General features: G+C 37.1%; 1 protein-coding gene across 4 annotated transcripts in view; it reads right to left on the reverse strand.

Moving 5' to 3' along the window:
- LOC120792940 (uncharacterized protein KIAA0513-like) overlaps positions 1–8,801 on the reverse strand; it is a 53,533-nt gene extending 44,732 nt beyond the window's left edge. For all 4 annotated transcript variants that reach the window (XR_005707907.1, XR_005707908.1, XR_005707909.1 and 1 more), the window contains exons 1-7: positions 8,706–8,801; positions 5,514–5,712; positions 5,281–5,419; positions 4,338–4,471; positions 4,023–4,176; positions 3,686–3,790; positions 1,457–1,558 (exon numbers count right to left, since the gene is read on the reverse strand). Coding sequence is in view for 1 of the 4 variants with exons in the window: in XM_040132355.1 (XP_039988289.1) it covers positions 1,457–1,558; positions 3,686–3,790; positions 4,023–4,176; positions 4,338–4,471; positions 5,281–5,419; positions 5,514–5,712; positions 8,706–8,772 (900 nt within the window). In the remaining 3 variants the exon portion in view is untranslated. The remainder of the gene's footprint in view (positions 1–1,456; positions 1,559–3,685; positions 3,791–4,022; positions 4,177–4,337; positions 4,472–5,280; positions 5,420–5,513; positions 5,713–8,705) is intronic.
- Between the last annotated feature and the right edge of the window lie 13,987 nt (positions 8,802–22,788).

Genomic DNA, 22,788 nt, shown 5'->3' on the forward strand with positions numbered 1-22,788 from the left:
CCCCATTATGACAAAGCAAAAACAGAATTTTTGAATTTTTTGCAAATTTTTACAAAGGAAAAACTGAAATATCACATTTCATTTTGCTATGACACTTGAAATTTAGCTCAGGTGCCTCCCATTTCTCTTGATCATCTTTCAGATGTTTCTAAACCTTGATTGGAGTCCACCTGTGGTCAAATTCAATTGATTGAACATGATTTGGAAAGGCACACGCTTGTATATATAAGGTCTCATAGCTGACAATGCATATCAAAGCAAAAACCAAGTCATGAGGTTGAAGGAACTGCCTGCAGAGTTCAGAGACAGGATTATGTCGAGGCACAGATCTGGAGAAGGCTACAGAAACATTTCTGCTACATTGAAGGTTCCAAAGAGCACAGTAGGCTCCATAATTCTTACATGGAAGAAGTTTGTAACAACCAGGACTCTTCCTAGAGCTGGCCGCTTGGCCAAACTGAGCAATTGGAGTAGAAAGGGCATAATAAAGATGACTAAGAACCTGATGGTCACTCTGACTGAGCTCCAGAGATCCTGTGTGGAGATTGGAGAAAGCTCCAGAAGGACAACCATCACTGCAACACTCCACCAATTTGGGCTTATGGCAGAGTTGCCAGATGGTAACCTCTCCTCAGTGAAAGACACATGAAAGCCCGCTTGGCGTTTTCAAAAAAGTTCCTAAAGGACTCCCACTCAATGAGAAACAAGACTCTCTGGTCTGATGAAACCCAGATTGAACTGTTTGGCCTAATTTCTAAGCATCATGTTTGGAGGAAACCAGGCACCGCTCATCACCTGCCTCATACCTTCCGAATGGTGAAGCATGGTGGTAGCAGCATCATGCTTTTTGTGTGTTTTTAAGTGGCATGGAACAGCTGAACAAAGTAAACCACAGGGATATCCTTAATGAAAACTTGGTTGAGAGTGCTCAGGACCTCAAACTGGGCTGAAGGTTCACTTTCCAACAGGACAGTGACCCTAAGCACACAGCCAAGACAACGCAGGAGTGGTTTAGGGACAACTCTGGGAATGCCCTTGAGTGGCCCAGCCAAAGCCCTGACTTGAACCCAATTGAACGTCTCAGGAGAGACCTGAAAATAGCTGTCCACCTGTCCCCATCCGACCTGACACAGTTTGAGAAGATGTGCAAAAAATCAATGCAAATCCAGTTGTGAAAAGTTTGTAACGCCATACCCAAGAAGACACTAGGCTATAATCACTGCCAATGGTGTTTCAACTAAGTACCGAGTAAATGGTCCGAATACTAATGTCAATGTGATAGTTCAGTTTTTCCTTTTCAATCAATTTGCAATAATTTCTAAGATTCTGTTTTTGCATTTCATGATGGGGTATCAAGTGTAGTTTGACTGCAACATAAAATGTGAAAAACGTGAAGGGGTCTGAATGCAATGTACATCTCTAACATCTGCTTGTGTATCCTCACAAGATCATTTACCTTTTTGGTTGCCTCAACTAACTCGTCTTTACTTATTCCTCTCAAACATTGGACCAGTTCCTCTGTGCTGCTGCGGTAACATCCAGTAAGGTTGGCAACAATCTAGGTAAAAGAGAGATTAATGAATATAACAAATATATAAGTAAGTGTACCCTGATACAATAGTTCTCTAGTAGATTATTTTACTCTGTTATAAAAGTTTACTTCTTTATTACCACTGCACAAAAGAGCTATAATATTCAGTATTTACTGGGACTTGATAGTTGCTGGGACCTGAAATTTCCATTACTGCTAATTTTCATTCTGTGCTCGAAGCACCAAGAACACCTGAAACCAAAAAGTAAATCATTAAATCATTATTCTTATACAAATATTTAGCATATTTGCTTTGCTAGCATCTATGCTCTAATTAGCTTGCTTACTTCTGTTAACTGAAAAAAAATGTAAAATTACATTTATTTTTGAAAGTTTCAGGCTGCTATAAGCTAAACCTATTGATCTTTGGCTTTATGGTTGTCAGTACAGGTTGATAAAGGCATAACCTCTTTTCAACACTGAAAGCAGAACATTCCTATTATTTCTCAACATTCACATGTTTCCCACATGGAGAAACCAATATCAAAGTCTGTTTACACATTACCTTTCTGCTTCTGATTGATTGAACAGTGCCTGATTTGCATGGCACTTACTGTCTAGGTCCTGAGACCAAACAATGTTTTTATGACTGAATATACAATACATGTCATAGCTTAAGCCTCTGTGACTGGCTCACTTGCTTCAAGTGAAACCATAATATCAAACAATGGCATCACCTTTTGTGTTTTTTACCCAGCAATGTTGATGGAAGAGTGACAGTAATCATACAAGCCCCTGAGCTGGTAACCTGCCAAAGCAAATTTAGTCCGACTCCTGTTCCAACATTACGCTGACATAAAAAATTACTGGAATATTCATAGGTTAAGGTACATACGAGAAAAGGAGCTACAGATTACTTCTGCACTGACTGATTTGTATATTAACAGTAGGTCAAATGGCTATGCGTAATGAAAATGGGGCTCTTCGTGACAAACCCACAGAGAATTATCTCCGGACTCTGCAGGTTGCTCAGCTTTATACAGCTGTTTAGTCTGTTTTGGATTATTATTTTGGTTTTCTTTCATAGAAATCCGCTCTCATCAGCTTTCTTTTCAGCAGCAGCACACAGCTGTTTCCATCTAATAAGACAAAAGACAAACCCACTATACACTACCTGCTCAGCACCAGCAGTCAGATGAAGTTAGCATCTGGCTGATGAAGCAAGTGGAGCGATAAGCAACTGAAGAACCAGATAGTTTATCTGAGGAGTTAGTGGAGACCAAAACAGAAATAAAAGGAAAGTAAATAATGAACTTTCATCAGGTGAACACAAACTCGACCCCAGTGGAACTACCCCATTCAGGTAGACAAGACCCAATCAGGTGGACACAAACCATCAACCCAATGGAATTCTAATTTTGCTTTGTCTTTTGGATGTGTAAATAAGAAAGTGTTTGCTAATTGTTATGTTCACCACCTTATGAGGTGATAATAAGTGAAGGCTGTGCTTTTGTCTTAATTCACTGCCCACAAGTGGCCAAAAAATAAGTACTTCGGCTACAAATACATTCACTGAGCACTTAATTAGGAACATCTGTACATCTGCTTATTCATGCAATTATCCAATTAGCCAATCATGTTGCAGCAGTTCAGTGCATAAAATCCTGCAGATACAGTTCACGAGCTTCAGTTAATGTTCACATCTAGCATTAGAATGGGAAAAAAATTTGATCTCAGTGACTTTGACCATGGCGTAATTGTTGGTGCCAGTCTCCCAAGTTTACTCAGAATGGTGTGAAATACAAAAAACATCCAGTGAGCAAAGTTCTGCAAATGGAAACACCTGGTTAATGAGAGATATCAGGGGAGACAGAAATGCTACGGTAACTCAGATAACCACGCTTTACAACTGTGGTGAGCAAAAAAGCATCTCAGAATGCACAGGTCGAACCTTGAGGCGGACAGCTTGAAACAGCGAAAAACCATATTGAGAAGAACTGAAATCTGAGGCTGTAGTGGACACAGGCCTACCTAGTATTAATATGGTGTTCCCATAAAGTGCTCAGTGAGTGTACATATTCAAAACAATGCGCATGTGTTTGATAGATATCTTCTGAATTCATGCTAATCTACTTAGTTTACGTATTACAGTACCTTTGAATAACCCAAAGGATTGCTTGTAGTGTAGGTCCCAATTGTCGCTACTCCACTTTGAAGAATTGCCCTCTGAAACAATCCTTTGGCTTGTGGAGACAGAGTCTGTTCATAAGGAAAGATATGTATGAAATTGCTTGATAAATGGACATGATACATGCTAAATTACAGACATAATTAACAGTGAGCTTCACACATTTGGGTCACTTAAACATATTGAAAATCTGTAAATGTGTGTTTGAAATCATGTTCCTGTAATTTCACGATCAACTCATGCTGCTTGGGTTAACCTGGTGTCTCACATCTTTTCTTTCTTCCAGTGATTAGTTTTCTTTACCAGTATGGAGGCACTGATGCCTCCTGCAGATTCTCCAGCGACTGTGACGGCTTGTGGATCACCTCCAAAGGCTTCAATATTTTCCTTCACCCATCTCAGAGCTGCCAGCTGATCCAAGAAACCCCAGTTACCATGAGCGTGTTCATCCCCAGTGCTTTGGAACAAGAAAAGTCACGACACTTGTTTTGGATTCTTTGAGAATAATTTCATTTAGAAAAGTCTGGAAAACAGTCACTGGGATAGTGTGGATGTTTTCAGTTTATTTCTTTATTTGAAATCTGTGCCAGAAATCTGTTCGGCAATAAACTTCCTTACCTCAGGAATCCCAGAATGCCAAGGCGATACTGAATAATAACTGTCACGATGTTTTCATAAGCAGCTAGTGGCGCGCCATCATACTGAGAAGCTGCGCCCATTGCCAGACCTCCTCCATGGATCCACACCATCACCTGACAAAGAACATAAGACAGGAGCCTGCTATTCACAACTGACTTCTCCAAACAGAAAGTTACAACTGATTGTAATGCATCACCTAAATTGTGATGCACTAACAACGGACTACATAGGCCCATTATAAAGTGAGATAAATATTTCTGTTTACAAAACTATTTTGTTTGGAGTCACTTAAGGCGTAATTGCATGATCATTGTAAATAGAGCATGACATAATCACTACAAAAAGTTGAAGCATTGTAAACAGTTGAAATGTATGGCCCTAAATTGAAATTTCAGTTGAAATGTAATAGCTGAAAGATTTTGAAGTCTCAGTTAACGAGCAATAGATTAAAGTAGTTGAATTGTCAGTTAAAGAATAAGAGATGAAAGGTGTTGAAATGTCAGTTGACTAGAAAGCACTGAAAGATGGTGAAGTGTCAGTTAATATGTAAGCAGTGAAAACCCTTTAAATTTCAGTTGGTATTGGGGCTGAAAGCAGACAAATACAAAGAAATTAAAACATTTTAAATGCCAGTGGAGATTTAACACTGAAGGCAATGGAAGTGTCAGTTAAATGAAAAGAACTGAAGGGAAATTAAATCAATTAAAGTTTAATCAATTAAAACTGTTGAACTGTGACTTGAAATTTAAGTGCTGAGAGCAGTTAAAACATTAGCTGAAGAAAAAGCACTGAAGGTTGCTGGACTGTCAGTTGGTATCTGCTGAAACATCAGAATTCAGTCCATTACAACAGCATCATAAGCTACTCCCTCCCTTCACAAAGTTGGTGAATGTGTGCATTTATAGGCTGTCTCTTAACCCACCGGCAGTTTGTCCCCTTTTGTTGCTTCAGCTGGAGTGTATACATTCAAATACAGGCAGTCCTCTGAAAGCTCTGGTGGGCTGTATTGCATTGACATGGTCCTAGAAAGATTCACAACTATTTCTGGATCCTGGATACACCTGAGATAGAAAGAAAACAAGTGTGTGTTGCCCAGAGAGAAAAATTGTAAATCTTGTCATGCCCTTTAGTAATTCAGGGATTACCCAGTATTACATAGGGGGCTGGTGTGTGCAGTCTCTCTCCCCCTCCCAGGGCTCTGTATCCTGGGGAGCAGTCAGCCGGAGGGGCCCGACGGGGGGCCGGGCGAAAGGGATTGCCAGGAATTGCTTCACCCTTCTCTCTGTGCCTTTCACTGTCACGTATTCCCCTCTGATTTGGCCATTTTTCAGAGTGACCACAAGGTCAACGCTCCCTGTTGATGATACAAGTGTGCGGTTTGTGTGTTAAAAGATAATATCAGTGTCTGTTTTTGCAAGGTTATAGTTAATGTATATGTTACATTACTGCCAGCCATTTTAGATATGCTAAACCTTATTTTGATTTTTTTAATGTGTTAAACATCAAAGTTATCTTACAGAGACTTGAAAGTTGCCTCAATTAGGTAATCCATCACATCTTTTCTGTCGTGATTATTGTCAAAGTTATGTTTTTGTTATATAATAATGTGGATGTAAGTGCAGATTGATTCGACAAGTCTGCACTGTATTGCCATTCAACAATAACATGACTTTGAGAAATGAAAAGTGGATTCAGACGTATTAATGAGCCTCTGTGAGATGCTTTTTGTACAGTTACAGTACTGAAATGAATGAAAGAGAATGGCTGCCTGGGAGCTTTGATGGCCTGTGTGATTTTGATATGACCATTATGCTATTAATGTGTACAATATTTTATTCCCTGATCTCCAAAAGGCATACACTTAAAAAAATACACATCCCTTTCAACATTTCAAGCAACATTAGTGGATTTGTTTTTTTGTTTTTGTCTTTTATGATTTTAGAGTGAAAAAAGGAAAGGAACACCATACAAAAGTTTGGGCAACCCAAGAGATTTGAACTCTCAGATAACTTCTACCAAGGTCTAAGACCTTAATGAGCTTGTTAGGGCTATGGCTTGTTCACAGTCATTGTTAGGAAAGGTCAGATGATGCAAATTTCAAAGCTTTATAAATACTCTGATTCCTCAAACTTTGTCCCAAAAATCAGTAGCCATGGGGTCCTCTAAGCAGCTGCCTAGCACTCTGAAAAGTAAAATAATCGATATCCACAAAGCAGGAGAAGGCTGTTAGAAGATAGCAAAGCGTTTTCAGGTAGCAGTTTCCTCAGTTCGTCATATAGTTAGGAAATGGCAGTTGAAGGGAACGGTGGAGGTCAAGCTGAGGTCTGGAAAACCAAGAAAACTTTCTGAGAGAACAGCTTTTAGGATTGCTGGAAAGGCAAATCAAAACCCCCATTCGACTGCAAAAGACCTTCAGGAAGATTTAGCAGATTTCCTGCATCCTCCCCACAAAATTCAGCATTAGGGGTTTGCAAAGGAACATCTAAACAAGCCTGATGAATTTTGGAAACATGTCCTGTGGAGTGATGAAGTTAAAATAGAACTTTTTGGCCACGATGAGCAGAGCTATGTTTGGAGAACAAAGGGTGCAAAACTTCCTGAAAAGAACACTTCTCCAACGGGGGTGGTTTGATCATACTTTGGGCCTGTGTTACATTTCACTGGTAGAAGGAAGAATGGATTAAATTAAGTATCAGCAATTTCTATCAGCAAACATCACACTGTCTGTAAAAAAGCTGAAGACTAAAAGAGGGATGGCTTCTTCAACAGGATAATGATCCTAAACACACCTCAAAATCCGTAATGGTCTATCACAAGAGGCTTAAGATGAAGGTTTTGCCATGGCCCTCACAGTCCCCCGACCTTAATATCATCAAAAATCTATGCATAGACCTCAAAATAGAGGTGCAAGGCAGCAAAAAAATCTCACAGAACTACAAGCAATTTGAAAGGAAGAATAGGCGAAAATCCCTCAATGAAGAACGGAAAGACTCTTAGTTGCTAAAAATTGCATTTACAAGCTTTGATACTTGCCCATGAGGGTGTTACTAAGTACCGACCATGCAGGATGCCCAAACTTTTGTTTCAGGCCCTATTCCTTTTTTATTATTTTGAAACCGTAAAAGATGGTAATAAAAAAGTAATCTTGCCTAAAATATTAGAGAAATGTGTGATCTTTAACTTTATACCTTTTGGAAATCAGGTCATCTTTACTTGCTTAGCTATTCACAGTTACAGAAAATGGGATACTGTATTTTACATATATATATATATATATATATATATATGTATATGATGTGGGATCTCATCTGATGTCATATGCAACATTTATTGTTATTACAAAACATTGCATTTATGTCTTGTAGACTTAATGGGGAACAAAAACATGGAAAATGTATACAATTAGTATGTAGTGAGATTGTGCCATACTGTAGCTATGGGATTCCTTAGGTCAAATATTTACTTTGATTGCTTTTAATTGCTTTTACTTTGGAACAACCTAAGGTTTACAATTACATTTAACTACAGTTTTTACCTTGGATTAAACTAATTAAATTACTCTAATTTTGTGTCAGGTTATTTGAGTATTGTTTCTTCATTTACAAAAAACGACTAAGTAAAAATCAAAGATTCAACCACAACCAATATCAATTAAATCAAATCAAAAATTTATTTACAAGTAAACCAAACAGTTCATTTATGCAGGCCAATACAGTTCATTTTTCTGCTTTATTACAACTTTTCTTTTAATATTTGAAAATCTAAAATGTAATAGTCTGACTAATAAAATTAATCTAATTTTGCTACAGGTAACTTATATAAAAAAAAAACAATGAAAAAAAAATGCAGTTTAACTTATAAATAAGGTACCCAAGACACATTCTCCTCAAACAACCTTTTTTTACAACTTACAGCAGCTTTTCATGTTTTACACATGAACCCAATGAAGAAAAAAGAAACCCCAATGCAGTTGGGTTTGGAAAATTCTTTAATCAAGTTATTGTTTTATGAAACCCTTTCAAAACCCCTGAAAAAAAAAAAACTCACATAAAGTGGTCCAGCTACAACAAGGGTCTTATTAGTAGCCTCTGAAACATGTGAACAGGGTTTCCTTTAGTTAAATATCAATATGATCATGCGTCATCTTTTTTTCTGGTGCAATAACAAAAATGGTAAACAAATTAAAGACAATACTTCATATTACATAATTTATTTTTATTAAATTGTTCTTAATATTCTTTGGGCTGCTAAAATGAACAATGAACATATGCATCTGTCATCTGCTTGCACTGGTTAGTGCATCAAATGTCCTGCCCTAATATGAAGTAATAATAAGCATTTTCTTACCTGGTGATGCCTGTGCTATATCTTTCAGCACAGGAAGCAGATAAACAATGAACAGCTCTGTTCTCATCCTGACTGGAGTCAAAGAAAAGACAGAAAGAATTACAGTCTACTTTCAGAGAAATAGCCTTCTGCCCCTATCCCAGCACTTTAATACATCCCCCTTCAACACACTCACACACGCACACACACACACACACACACACACACACACACACACACACACACACACACACACACACACACACACACACACACACACACACACTTCCAACCTCTAACTCCCACACACACATAACACAAACAAGCATATTATGTCACAACTACAGCTAAGCATAAATAGTACGGTCTTCATTGATTTAACCTCCAATCCAGCAGGACTCTGGACGCTGAGTCAAAAGTTACAAAATCCTGCTCTTTGACCACCACGGCTCAATGCTGCAAGCAATTATTTATATAATATTTTGTATACTTTCTATAATATATTATACACACAATGTTCTCTTACTTCACGGAAATAGGAACTCTGGTCAGGCTGAGAGGCACTGAATAAGATTGGATTTTAGAGAATAAAAAGTTAGAACAAATCTTAATGAATTTCATTTACTGTGAAATGTAAACCTTGTAAACTGTTGCATGATCCTGAATAGCTACGAGGTGATCCAAGAATATTTTGACAGCTGGATGACATTCTTCATGCACATTTTCTTTCACAGAGAAAAGAAGAGAAGAGAAGAGAAGAGACGATTTAGTAGTGTTGGAATAAGTGGGTGGAGGGTCCATACTTTGGATCAAATTAAAAAAATTACTTTTAACAAATTTTTTACACCTAACTTTATTACTTTTTCTCATATTACATTTATGAATTTATTTAAACTTTTTATTTAAATGAAATCTTAATCCAGCGTTTTCATATCCGCAAACCAAAAGTCTAATTCATTAATGAGACAATACCTATTTTTCTACTTTGTAACAATCTAATTGCTTTTACTTTGGAACAACCTAAGGTTTACAATTACATTAAATTACTTTAATTTTGTTTCAGGTTATTTGATCATTGTTTCTTAATTTACAAAAAATTACTAAGTATAAATCAAAGATTTAACCATAATCAATATCAATTAAATCAAATCAAAAATTTATTTACAAGTAAACCAAAAAGTTCATCTATGTCATTATTCAATTTTCTGCTTTATTCCAACTTTTTTTTAATATTTGAAAATCTAAAATGTAATAGTCTAAGTAATTACTCTAATTTTGCTAACGGTAACTTATATTAAAAAAAAAACCCTATGCAGTTTAACTTATAAATAAGGTACCCAAGACACATTCTCCTCAAACAACAGCTTTTCATGTTTTACACATAAACTCCATCAAGGGTAAATTAAATCCAATGTTTTACAAAGATGAAACAAATCACAATGCATTATATGTTTGTTACCTGTTTTCAAAGCAACACCGTGGCAGACAACTTAAAACATTTGTTAGGTAGTAATAATAAAATGATAATAATAATAAAATAGTAATAATAAAAATAACTTTACTTATATAGCACCTTTCATACATAAAATGAAGCATAAAAACAAGAGCAAACAAATGCACCTAGAATAAATAAACACAACAGCATAGGTTACATAACAGTAACCTATAACATTTAAAGAAATAAAACAAGAATAAAAATCAAAATAAACATGTTTAGGGGATAAAATACAAGATTAAAAAACAGATTAACAAAAAGCCTTCGGAACTGTAAAACCTAAATGTTAACACATGACAATCCATTGATAAATATGTGAGTATTACTTCACTTTTAAATAGAACAAATGGAAGATTAAATGATAAACTAAAGATGACAATAAAAGGAAAAATACCATTGAACAATGGAATGTTGCATGGCGGTTCAGTCTATTAGCAAATGAGGGCTGGTCCCAAATACATAAAAGGCTCGCTAAGCAGAACTTTATAAGTCCTCATACTATACAGTGGTCATGGTCAGCTCTGCATAATCTACTGTAGATTTCCACAGTATTAATGCCATCGACACAATGATAATTACTCTATGGCTTAAGGCAAAACACTACAGGTGAATAGGGTAAAATTTTTAACTAATAGATATCACCATTAAACTTCCCCCAGACAATTATTTTTTGTATTAGAAGTTCTATGAAATTGTATGTTTAAATATGCAAATGAGGCATTATCTTATTAAATATGTGCTAATTTGCAAATTTCCAGAACAGAAATCAGAACATTGGATAAAGCTTTTAGGTTTTTACAAAGGGGGTTTTTTATTTCTCATTTTATCACTCCATAAATCCGAAAATACTGCCAAGAGCCACAAAAAATAAGTTTTTGCCATGTTTTTAGGAATTAAATGTTGTTTAATCATAAGTGACATATGAACAAACCCCTCAGTAAAAACCTTCAGAAAATAGATAAGAATAAAACTGGAACGTTCAGTGTGTGTAAACGCTCCTGAAGTGGAGATTTCTGGCTCATTGTATGAGGAAAAAACACATTTTGAGAAAATGGCCTTTAAAGATATGCATTGTGATTGAAATCTACAGACACAAATAGACAAAGTGTAGGAAAATAAACACCTAAATGTGTATTTTGGATGTTATGTCTAAAATAGCCCAAAATCTCAAAATTGACCAGTGCAGGAAAATAGAATGTTTTTGCCTGTAGTGTCTCACCTTAAACTTATATTTCCTGCAGATGCTTCACAATACAAGCGTGCTGGGAAATTTAAGCGATTCAGTACTAATCCCTGAATTGCTGGAGGGCTTTGAAAGTCTGCATTGACAGCAAACAGGACTAACATACCAACTAACACACCAAAGGGGAGCAGATCAGCTAAGGGGAGGCTTCTTGCAAATACATACTGTTTTATATGGTTATAAAGCAGGGGAAATTAGAATTTTAGACCTGTATCTAATAACAGCCTGTCTTAAATTAAGGTCTTGTTCTCTCTTCCTTTGAGGTAAATAAAGACCTCTCCCATTATATGAGAATATCTCCTAACAATCTTATCTAAGTTACCAGACTGTAGAAATTATTTATCAAGGCTGAACTAATGTGTCAAACGGTTAAATACAAGCATTAAACTAGACCAGGACATGCCGTTATCAAAACCTTGTCTCAGATTTATCATATTCTTACAGCTTGAAACTCACACTGAGCACCCGGCGTGTCATTTTCTTTGGTTCAGTCTCCATTAATATTTTCAGCATTGCATCAAAAGTGTATTCGAGTTCACTTAGGTAGCTCAAATGTAGTATGCAGTTGAGGCCAAATAGCATGGTGCAAGCATGTGCCAAAGATGTCAACACATCAAGAATTTGCACACGTTCAATTACAGTCCCGATTTCCTTTGGCGGGAGGGGATGATTGTCTTCCTCCCTGAAAAAAAAACATCATGGTGCACCTCTCCAGCTCGGATAAAAGAGAAGACATTTGTTATTTACTTTTGTCGTTAGGGTCCGAGCACCCTATTAAAACTGCCATGTTTATTATTATCATTATTATCATTATTACTATTATTATTAGCACTCTTAGGACAAATTAATTGTATTTTTGAGGGGCTAAATTGCTAGAACTATCAAAACTTTGCACATGCATCAGATGTTGTGAAAATTTACATGTTTTACTGTTCTTGAATATGGGATATGGCAAAATAACTCAATGTGTGACTTTATCCCCATACACCTTAACCCATCACCCTAGATGTTGTCATAAAACGTCACTTAGATTTCATATGTATGACAAAAGATTAATGTAAACTTGTGTCTGGCCTGAAAGTGTTTTAGAACAATATATTTTTTGTTGAGTAAATAGCACAGATAGGTTTTGCAAAAATGTCCGACATATTGAGGGTACCACTCCTATTTTTTAAATAAAAAAAATCGCAGAACAGCTGTGCATGCTTCAAGATCAACCATTGTTGTGAGCTCACTCACGCTATGGGAAATAAAATGTGACTTGATAGAGGTGTTTTTATACTCCATCCCTGCAGTCACCGTCTGTTCACACTGACCATCAAGTCAGTCAGAGTCAGCTGAAGTAGAAAACAACTGCAACTTAAGGCTGTTCAAGATGGCAGCCATTGAAGATGCAAAGACTCGTGGATGAGTCAGCATTTGTAGTTTTCATCCCTCACTATCTTTTTTGGAACAGCAAGACTATTTTATGATACAATTTTGTATCTCCCTGCTTAATTTCACCACGAATGCTCTGCCAACAAATTTCATGGAATTCCGTCAAATTCAGCATCTAGCTAGTTGCAACTCTGTATTGCTAGCTTACCAACTACGCTAACATTCCACAAAGCTGTACAGCTCTACCCATGTTCTGAGCAACACCTGAGCATGGTGTTAAACGTAAAGATAAATAGAAAATGCGCCAGGACCAAGAATACAACGTGTTCACCCAGAGATACGAAGGCTACTGCTTTGATCACTAGTACCCAGGCCCGCACAACCAACCACAGGACGGTCAGCACTGACGCTTTGAAAAAATCCATTGAATTTGTGTTAATGAAGATAGTAGAAGTAAAAGTAGAAAGTAAACTGAATTTCCGTGAGCAACAAATTCAAAATTACACACACAAATGTGACACTGGTACCTGCTTGCTAACTTACCAGTTGGGATTACCTCACACAAACATTAGCAAACGGGACAAAACAATACTGACCTAATAGCTTCGCGAAACATAGGAAAAGTAATATTACCCACCTGTCAATCAGAAACAGTGCAACCTCCGCATCCGTCTTCATGCCTTTTAACTCTCTGAGGTCTCTCCACTGTTGGAAAGGCTCACCGATGTTAATGGCTCTTCACCTTGCCTGATCAGTTTTTGTTCTTATGACTTTTTCCTCTTTGTCTGTGTCTCGGCCATCTCTCTTTCTTGCCAATGCAATTATGTTGTAGAGTTCAGTGCGTTAGCATGTGCGAGATTTACCGTCTGTCGCTCCCTTTCACCAACCTCCCCTCTTCTTTCCCTTGTCCAATGCACGACCACAAACGCCCCCAGTTGCTGATTGGCTGGAATAGTGTTGTGTGGCTCCGTCCGAGCCATTTTGTTTGTTTCCCACAGCAAGGGCTGTGTAGGAACACCAGATTATTTTTTCAGTGCAAACACAAAATGACACCTAGCAGACCGTGAGGAGATTTGCTGAATTTGACAAAAAGTGTACTGGATTAGAATCCCTGACTATAACTTTAAGACACTCAAAATGTACATGTTAACAGGGTATTTTCTGTCATCTTAACACGTACAATTTTATTAATGTGAATGCCGAACTAGACGTTTTGGTCTGATTGACGTTCTGTCTAACGCAGACATCAACACAGAGCAGATGAGAGGCTCACTCCCAAGTTTCTTTAAGCATGATAGAAAAACTGGTTTTAAAGTACTCCCCTATTTCCTTGCCTGAGTACATAATATTATCATAATTATTGTGTTGGCGATGAGAGCAACAGATTTTTAGGCTAGTAAGGCCCGCAAACCTTAATAAGCCCGCAGCTCTCTGTGAAATAAAGTCACTGCAGTAGACTTAGCTTGTGTTACATTTAAAACCAATTACCATGCATTTCTTTTTACTTTTTTTTTTCACTTTGGCTTACATATATATATAATTAAGCAATTAGGCATAGCAATCTTATCTTATCTCATATTTTGATGATCATATTTTAAATAATGTACTCTTTAATCCTGTATGTCCAAGCAACAGCATGGATATTACTGTCTCCTCTCTTTTGCTTCTCCTTGTACATCATACCAGCTTTCCTTTGAATTTTCTAAAACCATCTTTAGGCTCTTTCTTCTTCCCACCAAGTTTGCCATCTTTCTTTCAATTTAAGCTTAAATTTTGATCCTTATTTCTGTTTTACTAAAGTATGCTGTCATGTCAATGTGATTCTTTTTTGTGACTTCCTTTGCACATTTTTCAGATAAATAATTTCTTTTAACTCCTATATGTGCTGGTATTTATATGAATGTTATACAAAGTCCCATCATTTGAATTCTATATAGTATTTGCGGTATCTCTAATAAAACATCTGTCCAGCTGTCTGAATTGTTATGGGCGGTAGTGTATAAAGACCCTGGCTTCATTCATCTCTCTGAAGTTTTAAAAGCTGGTCGATTATGGCAGTTGGTAATACAGCAAGCATTTACCATTCCACTGTGTTTATAAGTTCAACAATATAAACACCACCGCAACATCTACGTCCACTACTAGTACTACTCAGTCTCTACTGTAGTTTTAGTGTCCTAAAATCCCACAATACCTTGTTTGCTCACTTCGGCTGATTTTATGATCCCATTCTCTATATGTCCGTACCTCTGGCATCTTTAACACTGAAGCACAGGTGGAACATAAGGCTTGACTGGAAAACTCATACCTCCGATCTTTATTTTATCCCGAAGTAGCAAGTCATGAAACTCTAGAAGCACTGACAAACTTTCTACTCTCTCGCCATTTTTTTTTTTTTTTTAAAGATCCCTTTATTCCTCTAACCTCGCCTCCATGGCGAGGTTAGAGGAATAAGTTTAAGTTTTTCCAGATCATCATCAATGGGAATGGCTGTTAAAGCCCTCAAGTCACTCTACTTTCATTCTGGACCATTTTTTGTAGATATTTTCAATATTCAAAACTTCATTTCTCTCTTCTTCATTTCCATCTCGAAGAATCTTGGAAACTTTAGCCACCTCTCCTAACTTCTTTTGCAGCTCCCTAGACAATGCTATTGGACTTAAACTCACCTGCCCATCTTCCTTCCTGAATTTAAGTATTATTTAAATTCCTCCCCCAAGACCTTCCTGTGAAAAACCCGGTTACCTTCATCTGAACTATTCTGAACATCTGAACTTCTCTAAGCTTTTTTTTATAGCTCTGGCTTGCAGATGCTCTTACTTCCTCACCTTGCCTCACCTTTGTTTTACTGCGTCCTCTTCCATTAAATACCACAGTCAAGTCATCAAAATCCATATTATCATCTTCATCTACTTCCTGTGTCGCCATCCCAATACAGTCACAAACCAGAGGCACGTTAAATCTGCAAACGATGTGCTTCGTTTTGCTACGTTTTCTAGGTTGAACGACATGTTTCCTCGAAATGGTATGAAACAGTGTGCAACAGACTTTGATGTACGTATCTCTCATTTGGTGGGTTTTTGTCAGAGGTGTTAATCAATCAGTAGCATTGTGTATACAGTATAAATCGCCGTATAAAAAGGCAGCATGCATGCATAACACATCAGGGTGTTCAATGCACCACCGCTTCCATTTTGCTACGTTTTATTGGGACTGGTGGTCATAACTGGCAGCAAAACTCAATTCTAAACAATTTGTTGAACAAGGTCACATGTAATGCAAACCTTTGGGTTGAATTGAAAATGCCCTTTGAATGAAAGGATTACTTTTGACTTTGACTGGCTGGATCACTTTTTTCTTTAAAACAAACTTAAACAGACCAATATACAGTATAAACACACTTTAGATTAATGACACAGTCATTTAACTTTTTTTTTTTGCAGTAAGACGGGGAGCAGATTTTGAACAAGGTCCTGAATATCAGGATAGGATTATAATACACCCTTTCTTTTATGATAGCGAATGAGTGCCACAAATATATTTCAAGCATGGGCATGATGGTCTTCAACCCAACAGAAGACTGAAACATTGAATGTGATAGTACATACTCCTCCCATACATCAATTCTGCTGAGTTATCTTTTTTGACAGGGAAAGTATGTAACAGTATTGTACTGGACATGACAAAGGGCATTGCATTTGTCATTTTTGTGTCTAATTTGTATTTTAAAGGCCCTGAAAACTTCAAATATTTCTCTATAATATTAAACATTCATGACTAAATATTCATCAGATGAAGTTACAAAAAAAATCTTTGTGTATTTTGTATTAAATTAACTAACTAAATTAACTAACTAAACTTAACAAAGTCAACGATTAAAAATAAACTTCAAATCCCCTCCAGACATGTTTTAAGACACATAAAAAAAACATAAAAATAAGTTCAATTTGCAAGTCAGAAACTGCTCAAATTAGATTTACCCCTTCTCCCCAATTGAAAATATAAGAAAGTTATTACAACCCATAGTTGTGTTTTATTGTTATGTGACATCAAGCAGTCATGTGAGACAGCATCAGTCTTTTCAGGAAATGGCCCAAAACAACATGTTTACATTAAATTGACAAGCTCTCTAGTAGCCGTAGTAAGTCAGGTGACGTTTTTATAGAGTAACAAAGTCTGCATAGGTAGGAGGTCGGAGTAGATCATGAATGTCTTAAGAGAGCCACTCACTTTTGCTGCTAATTTGTCCATGTGACCACTTGTGGTATTGGAATGAGTAACACCTTAAAGATCTGGATGCGGTTTTCAGCAAACTACACCAGACTAATCTGATCTTGAACATGAAGAAGTGGAAATAGTGTCGTTTCTTCAAGTCTCAGCTGAAGTTCCTGGGCCATGTGATATCAAAGAAAGGACTGAGGATTGATCCTGATAAAACAGCAGCAGTGACATACTACCCCTCTTCCATGAGCATTCCATCACTGAAGAGATTCCTCGGGCTTGTAGGCTGGTATCATAAGTTTATACCCACTTTGCTGACTTGGCAGCTCCTCTGGCTGCAGTGTAATGGGGAAAAATGTGAGTGGGCTGCAGAGTTTCCACAGGCCCTGGAGAATCCTCCAGTCCTCACGCAACCCAACCTATCCCTCCCTTTTCAGGTTCACACTGATGCTAGTAATTAGTTGGCTGTCTACAAAGAGATGAGAAGAAGGAATTTAGAACCTTTTATGGTTAAGCTCCAGCCACGTGGAGGATAAAGGAATTCAGTGATTGGAGGACCGCAACAATTGAAGCCATGACTGGAGACCAGTTCTAGGCTTGAATACTATTCCGCACTTCTGCGTCCGGTGACTTTGATTCCTTTTGAGCCCTTTTTCTTCTTTGTATCTTTGCATTGCATTGCCATTTGTGGATTTTAGTTTTGCATTTTTAAGGGAGGACATAAATTCCATTTTTGTTTTTGGACATTTCTGTCAGGAAAAGGATCGTGGACTGCTTTGGACATATCGGTTGTTTAAGGGTTTTTTTGAGTTTGTTTAACCTTGCACAGTGAATTTATTTTGGTTATTACCTCCACCGAGGAGGTTATATTGTCACCTGTCTCTGTTTGTTTGTTTGTTGGTACTCAGCAGTAATACACAAAAAGGAATCAACCGATTTGAACCAAACTTGTTGGAGGGATAGGGCATTGGCCAGGGAAGAACACATTGGAGTTTGGGGCAGATCCAGATCATTTACTATGAATCTGAATTTTTTTCTCTGAAGTCTAGTTGTATGTTGTTTGACATTGGTTTTGGTGGAGGTATGCGCTCTACCGAGTGCCATACTAGTTGGTCTGTTTATTTGTCAGCAGGATTATGCAAAAGTACTGAACTGATTTGCACAAAACAAGGTGGAGGGATGAGGAATGGGCCTCGGAAGAACCCATTAAAATTTTTGTGGATCCAGTTAAAAAGGGCTGGATCCAGGAATTTTTGATCACTTTCCTTAACACCCTTATAAGGATGATCACTTTCCCTTAACACATTAAGATAGATGCGAGATTTTCACCTTGGTGGAGGTATGCGCTCTACTGATTGCCAGTCTAGTTTGTTTTGTTTTCTTAATAAATTGTGGTGTTAGTATATGTTTAAGTTTCCATTTAGTACGTTCTTTGGTCACTGTTAAGAGAGCTTTAAAGGCACCTAAATCAAATTTCCTCATTTAACCAGAGCACAGTAGCACTCGAATGAAGATGGTACCTAATCTTAAGATTTAAGCTGATTGTTATAAAGTAGCCTACTTATTTTAATCCAAACCATGATCTTTCCCTAAACCTTACCAGAGGGTAGAGGCAAACAACTTTTGGATTATTTAGGTTGGAGGACTTGTTGGAAAATGTAGATTCTATAAACATGCAAATACTTTTTTGTTTCATACACAAGATATTTGCTCCTTCACTAAAAAAAAAACATTCTAAGTGTATGTAGGCTGTTTAGGTTTCAAGTTTTCACATCACACATCAAGTTACATATTGGACCATGATTGGCCTCCAAACTACTTGTGATGTCACAAAATCACGCTTAAATGTACATGTCTTCAACTCAGATTTATAGTAATTAATTTGCAGCATTTCAAACGCTGCTAAATCCTGATTGGTGAGCAGTAATATGTGACATTACCTTTTTACAACTGAACCACATCCATTTAAAATCACTAGGAAGAGCACAGAGAAAAAAAACAATACATATAAGCTTCATAGTTGAAGGGCCACAGCAATGCCACATTTTCCTGTTATATGGTGAAAACATGTCTGAGAAATCTCTCACTGAATGCTTAACAGGATGAAGCAGCATTGCTCCAGGTCCTCTGCCGCTGGCATTCACTTGTTGTTTTTGTTCAAACCTAGAGTTGATTACTTAGGTTTGTTTTCACTGCAGGTCTATATAACCAGTTCTGATTTTTTTTTCTTTTATCTCATATTTTGGCAGCTGTGTTTATTTAAAAGTTAGCAATATTCGATGCTTGGTTATAATCCTCCATTTTATACAACCAGCCCACGTACTACGTGCATATGTAAACTTCTGTAGCTAAGCCTTACCTTGGAGCACAACCAAATCACCATCTGCAATGCACACAAGCACAATCTAGTTGATAATAATTGAAGCTAGATGGTCAGCTGGGCTTGGGAGACAGAAAGAAAAAAGTGCAGCATTCAGAGAAATGGGATGACCTGAAAAGTTTGATCTGTCTTAAAATGAAATTCACGCAGACATACTGTATATGGTTCCTAGCAGGTTGCCACACATGAAAATGGCCCACCAAAAACAGATTGAAAATATAAGATTTTGTGCTCTCTTTGACCTGTTTGTCACATCTATGTCAGATGCAAGAAATCCAAGGTGTATCACCATTTTTGCGGGCAATATAAACATAGCCTAACTTTGTAGCGTTGCTAAAGTCAGAGACGATGTAATAGCACCAAAGTTATGACAAAAAATCACAGCAATAACTTGCAAAGGAAAAAGCAAGCAAATGACTCAGATCAGGATTGAGTGGAAAACACTAGGTAACATGACATAATACAGCCCACGATTAATTTCCCAACATTTACTGAGTAATTCCTCTGAACTTGCAGTGTAGTTTCATTGTATGAATCAGTACATATAAAATACTTAACGGTTCCTACTGATACTTAAATGTAGGTACATCGGAACAAGGGAGTAACAATTGGGAATTTTAGAAGAAGGGAGAAAAAAATTATACTTTAAGTACTGTGTAAATACTTGGTACCTATGGAGTATTTTAGAGGAAAGGAGAAACCAATTATACTGTAAGTACTTTGTAAGTACTGGGTACCTGTGGGGTACAGTACTGGTAAAAATAGCAAAAAAAACAGTTGACAACAATGACATCCTGCAGTACCTCTTAAGTATTTATGATATAATATATTTCTCAGTTGTTACGTAATAGACAAAGTGCAATAAAAAACAAATGCTTTAGCCTTTTTTTCGTGGCAGTTGAGTTGTGATTTTTACAAGTGTGCACTTGGCAAGCAAGCTATACCCACACCCCAGGGATTTATTATGCATATGTCTTCTACTTCATGGTATGATTTTGGATAGAAACAAGTTGAAACTTTTTTTTTTCACTTTATTGAACATTATGAACATGAAAAGATTCAGTTGATGGGTATGGAATGGACATTCTTGTACAATTAGCGATTCCAATTTTAGACTGTAATCCACATGTAATTTTAGACATCTTATGTTATTATATTGTCACATTACGCAACGCTCTTTAAGCGCTACGACAGTACTATTCTACGACCCCTTTACGACGGATCAGTTTGTGGCAGGCTCAGAAGGCTGTAGCTGTGACAGGTAGCATGTAAGAGCCAGTTGTCCGCTTAGGTTAGGTGAGCATTCATGTTTACTATGTGTAATGTTGCCTGTCTCATTGTAAAGTTTTAATAACCAAATTAATCTTAAAAAGTATGCTAATTGCAAATAGCGAGTTAAGATAATTGCTAATTATCTACCATCTTAGGCGGACTTTGGTAAGAAGTTTGTAAAAATTACCTCTGTTCAGAATGTAAACTCACATGGTTTATTTATTTTTCAGCTAAAATCATATTCCTTCAGCTAAATACCAAAGGAATATGTTTTTTTTTTTAGATTTTATAATTTTACTGCTTCTAAGTGAGTAATGTATGTTCCGCATTTATTATCGTCTTTGAGAGATGACGTAATGATGATGTAATTAAGTAATTTTGTTGTATGAAATAGTGGAAGGATTAGATCATTTTTACTTCCTGTACTAACGTGGTGATGTGTTCATGTACAGAATAAACAAAACAAACAATAATCAGGCATATAGTATAGCATGACTTCATCATCATCATTACAGTGTAAATTTGTAATGTATTTGTAATATCTTGCTTAATGGAAGGAAAATTGAATGGAAGTGAGCACTGCTATGCTAAGCACAAGTTTCCCTGATTACAGCCATCTTACTTTTGCTGTTAAATTTGTGTTGTTGAAGTCCTTAGGTCGAAATGTAAACAAATCCTGTACCATTGCCATTGGTGAAATGTCTCTGGGCTTCAAGGGATTTATAGATTTGGAATTGTTCACAGGGTAAATGCACTTATACCATAATCAAGATATTTGGTATATCCAAGTACGGGGTTGAAGGCAGCAATGCAGGGTCTGAAGTCCATTTTTTGTGGTCAGGTGGTATGGATCAAATGTGTAAATAGATCCAAATAATGGTCCCTTGCATCCTTTCTGAGTTTGCCTCAGTATGGTATTCTCTCACTTTGCTTCTCCTTCTCCAGTTTCACTGCTTTCACTGCTATCAAAGCATATAGAAGTAATCTAAGTTATTTGCTGCTATTCTCACTGTACCGTTCACTGCTAACTACCTCCAAAATGGTGCCTTGGTGACATCACAAATAATAAACACACATGACTGTCAAAGACTGATACATTGAGTTATAGTTTGTAATGTGAACTAAACTTAGAGCCCTGCACTGCTTATTATTGAGCTTAAAAGGCTCAGATGGTTGTAACTGTGGCTGAATAAGCCTGGGAGAGCAAGTTGCCCACTCTCTGCACTCATTAGTCTCAAATCGCCTACTCGTAAGATATTTTTCTGCTAGCTTTGAGGTGTATTTCTTAAGAGGAGTGACTGCTGCTGTTGTCCTGTGGCTACTGGAGAGGAGCTGACAGCTGCTGCTACACAACCTTCGGGACCTCCTTGAATATTGCAGCCAACATACCCTCATCCACATTCTTCTATGTAAAGATCTATTTTAGTAGATTCCTACTAAAGAGACTATCATTGCTTTGGATTGAACACTATTTCGGTGTTACTATTTCATTGACTGAGAAAGAACTCATTAAGTTTAAAGGTTGAGTTAATTTGATGTGTACGTTTCCTTTAATTTCATGCCTATAGGGTACATAAGGAAGTACCATTTTTCCAGCACAGCAGCAGCTCATAAGGGGCAGGCTGTAATAGAAAACAAACTTACCTTTCTCAAGTACACAGCTATGGAAGGCCTGTATTGTCATCCGTGGACGAAAAATATCATAATACAGTAATCTAATGTCACAATAACCTGCATATGAAGGTGGATCAAAATAGCCAAACTTGAATGTTAAATGAGGTGATCTTATGAGCTCCTGCAGTGCTGGAAGAATGAAGGACCCATTTTTCGTCTTGTTCCCACATTGGAATCCTGAATTGTACAAGAATGTCCATTACATGTTCACCAGCTGAATGTCTGCATGCTCATAATGACCAATAAATCAAATTTTTTTTGTTTTTTTTGTTCTTATTCCAAGCCATACCATGGAGTAGAAGACATATGCATAATAAATCCATGGGGTGTGGTTGTAGCTTGCCTGCCAAAGGCACACCTTTAAAAGTGATTGTCACAACTGTCATGAGAAAAGGGCGAAAGCTTTTGTTTGTATTGCGCTTCATCTATTACATAACAACTG

This window comes from Xiphias gladius, chromosome 8 (genome assembly GCF_016859285.1).
Source record: "Xiphias gladius isolate SHS-SW01 ecotype Sanya breed wild chromosome 8, ASM1685928v1, whole genome shotgun sequence".
Classification (NCBI taxonomy): Eukaryota; Metazoa; Chordata; class Actinopteri; order Istiophoriformes; family Xiphiidae; genus Xiphias; species Xiphias gladius.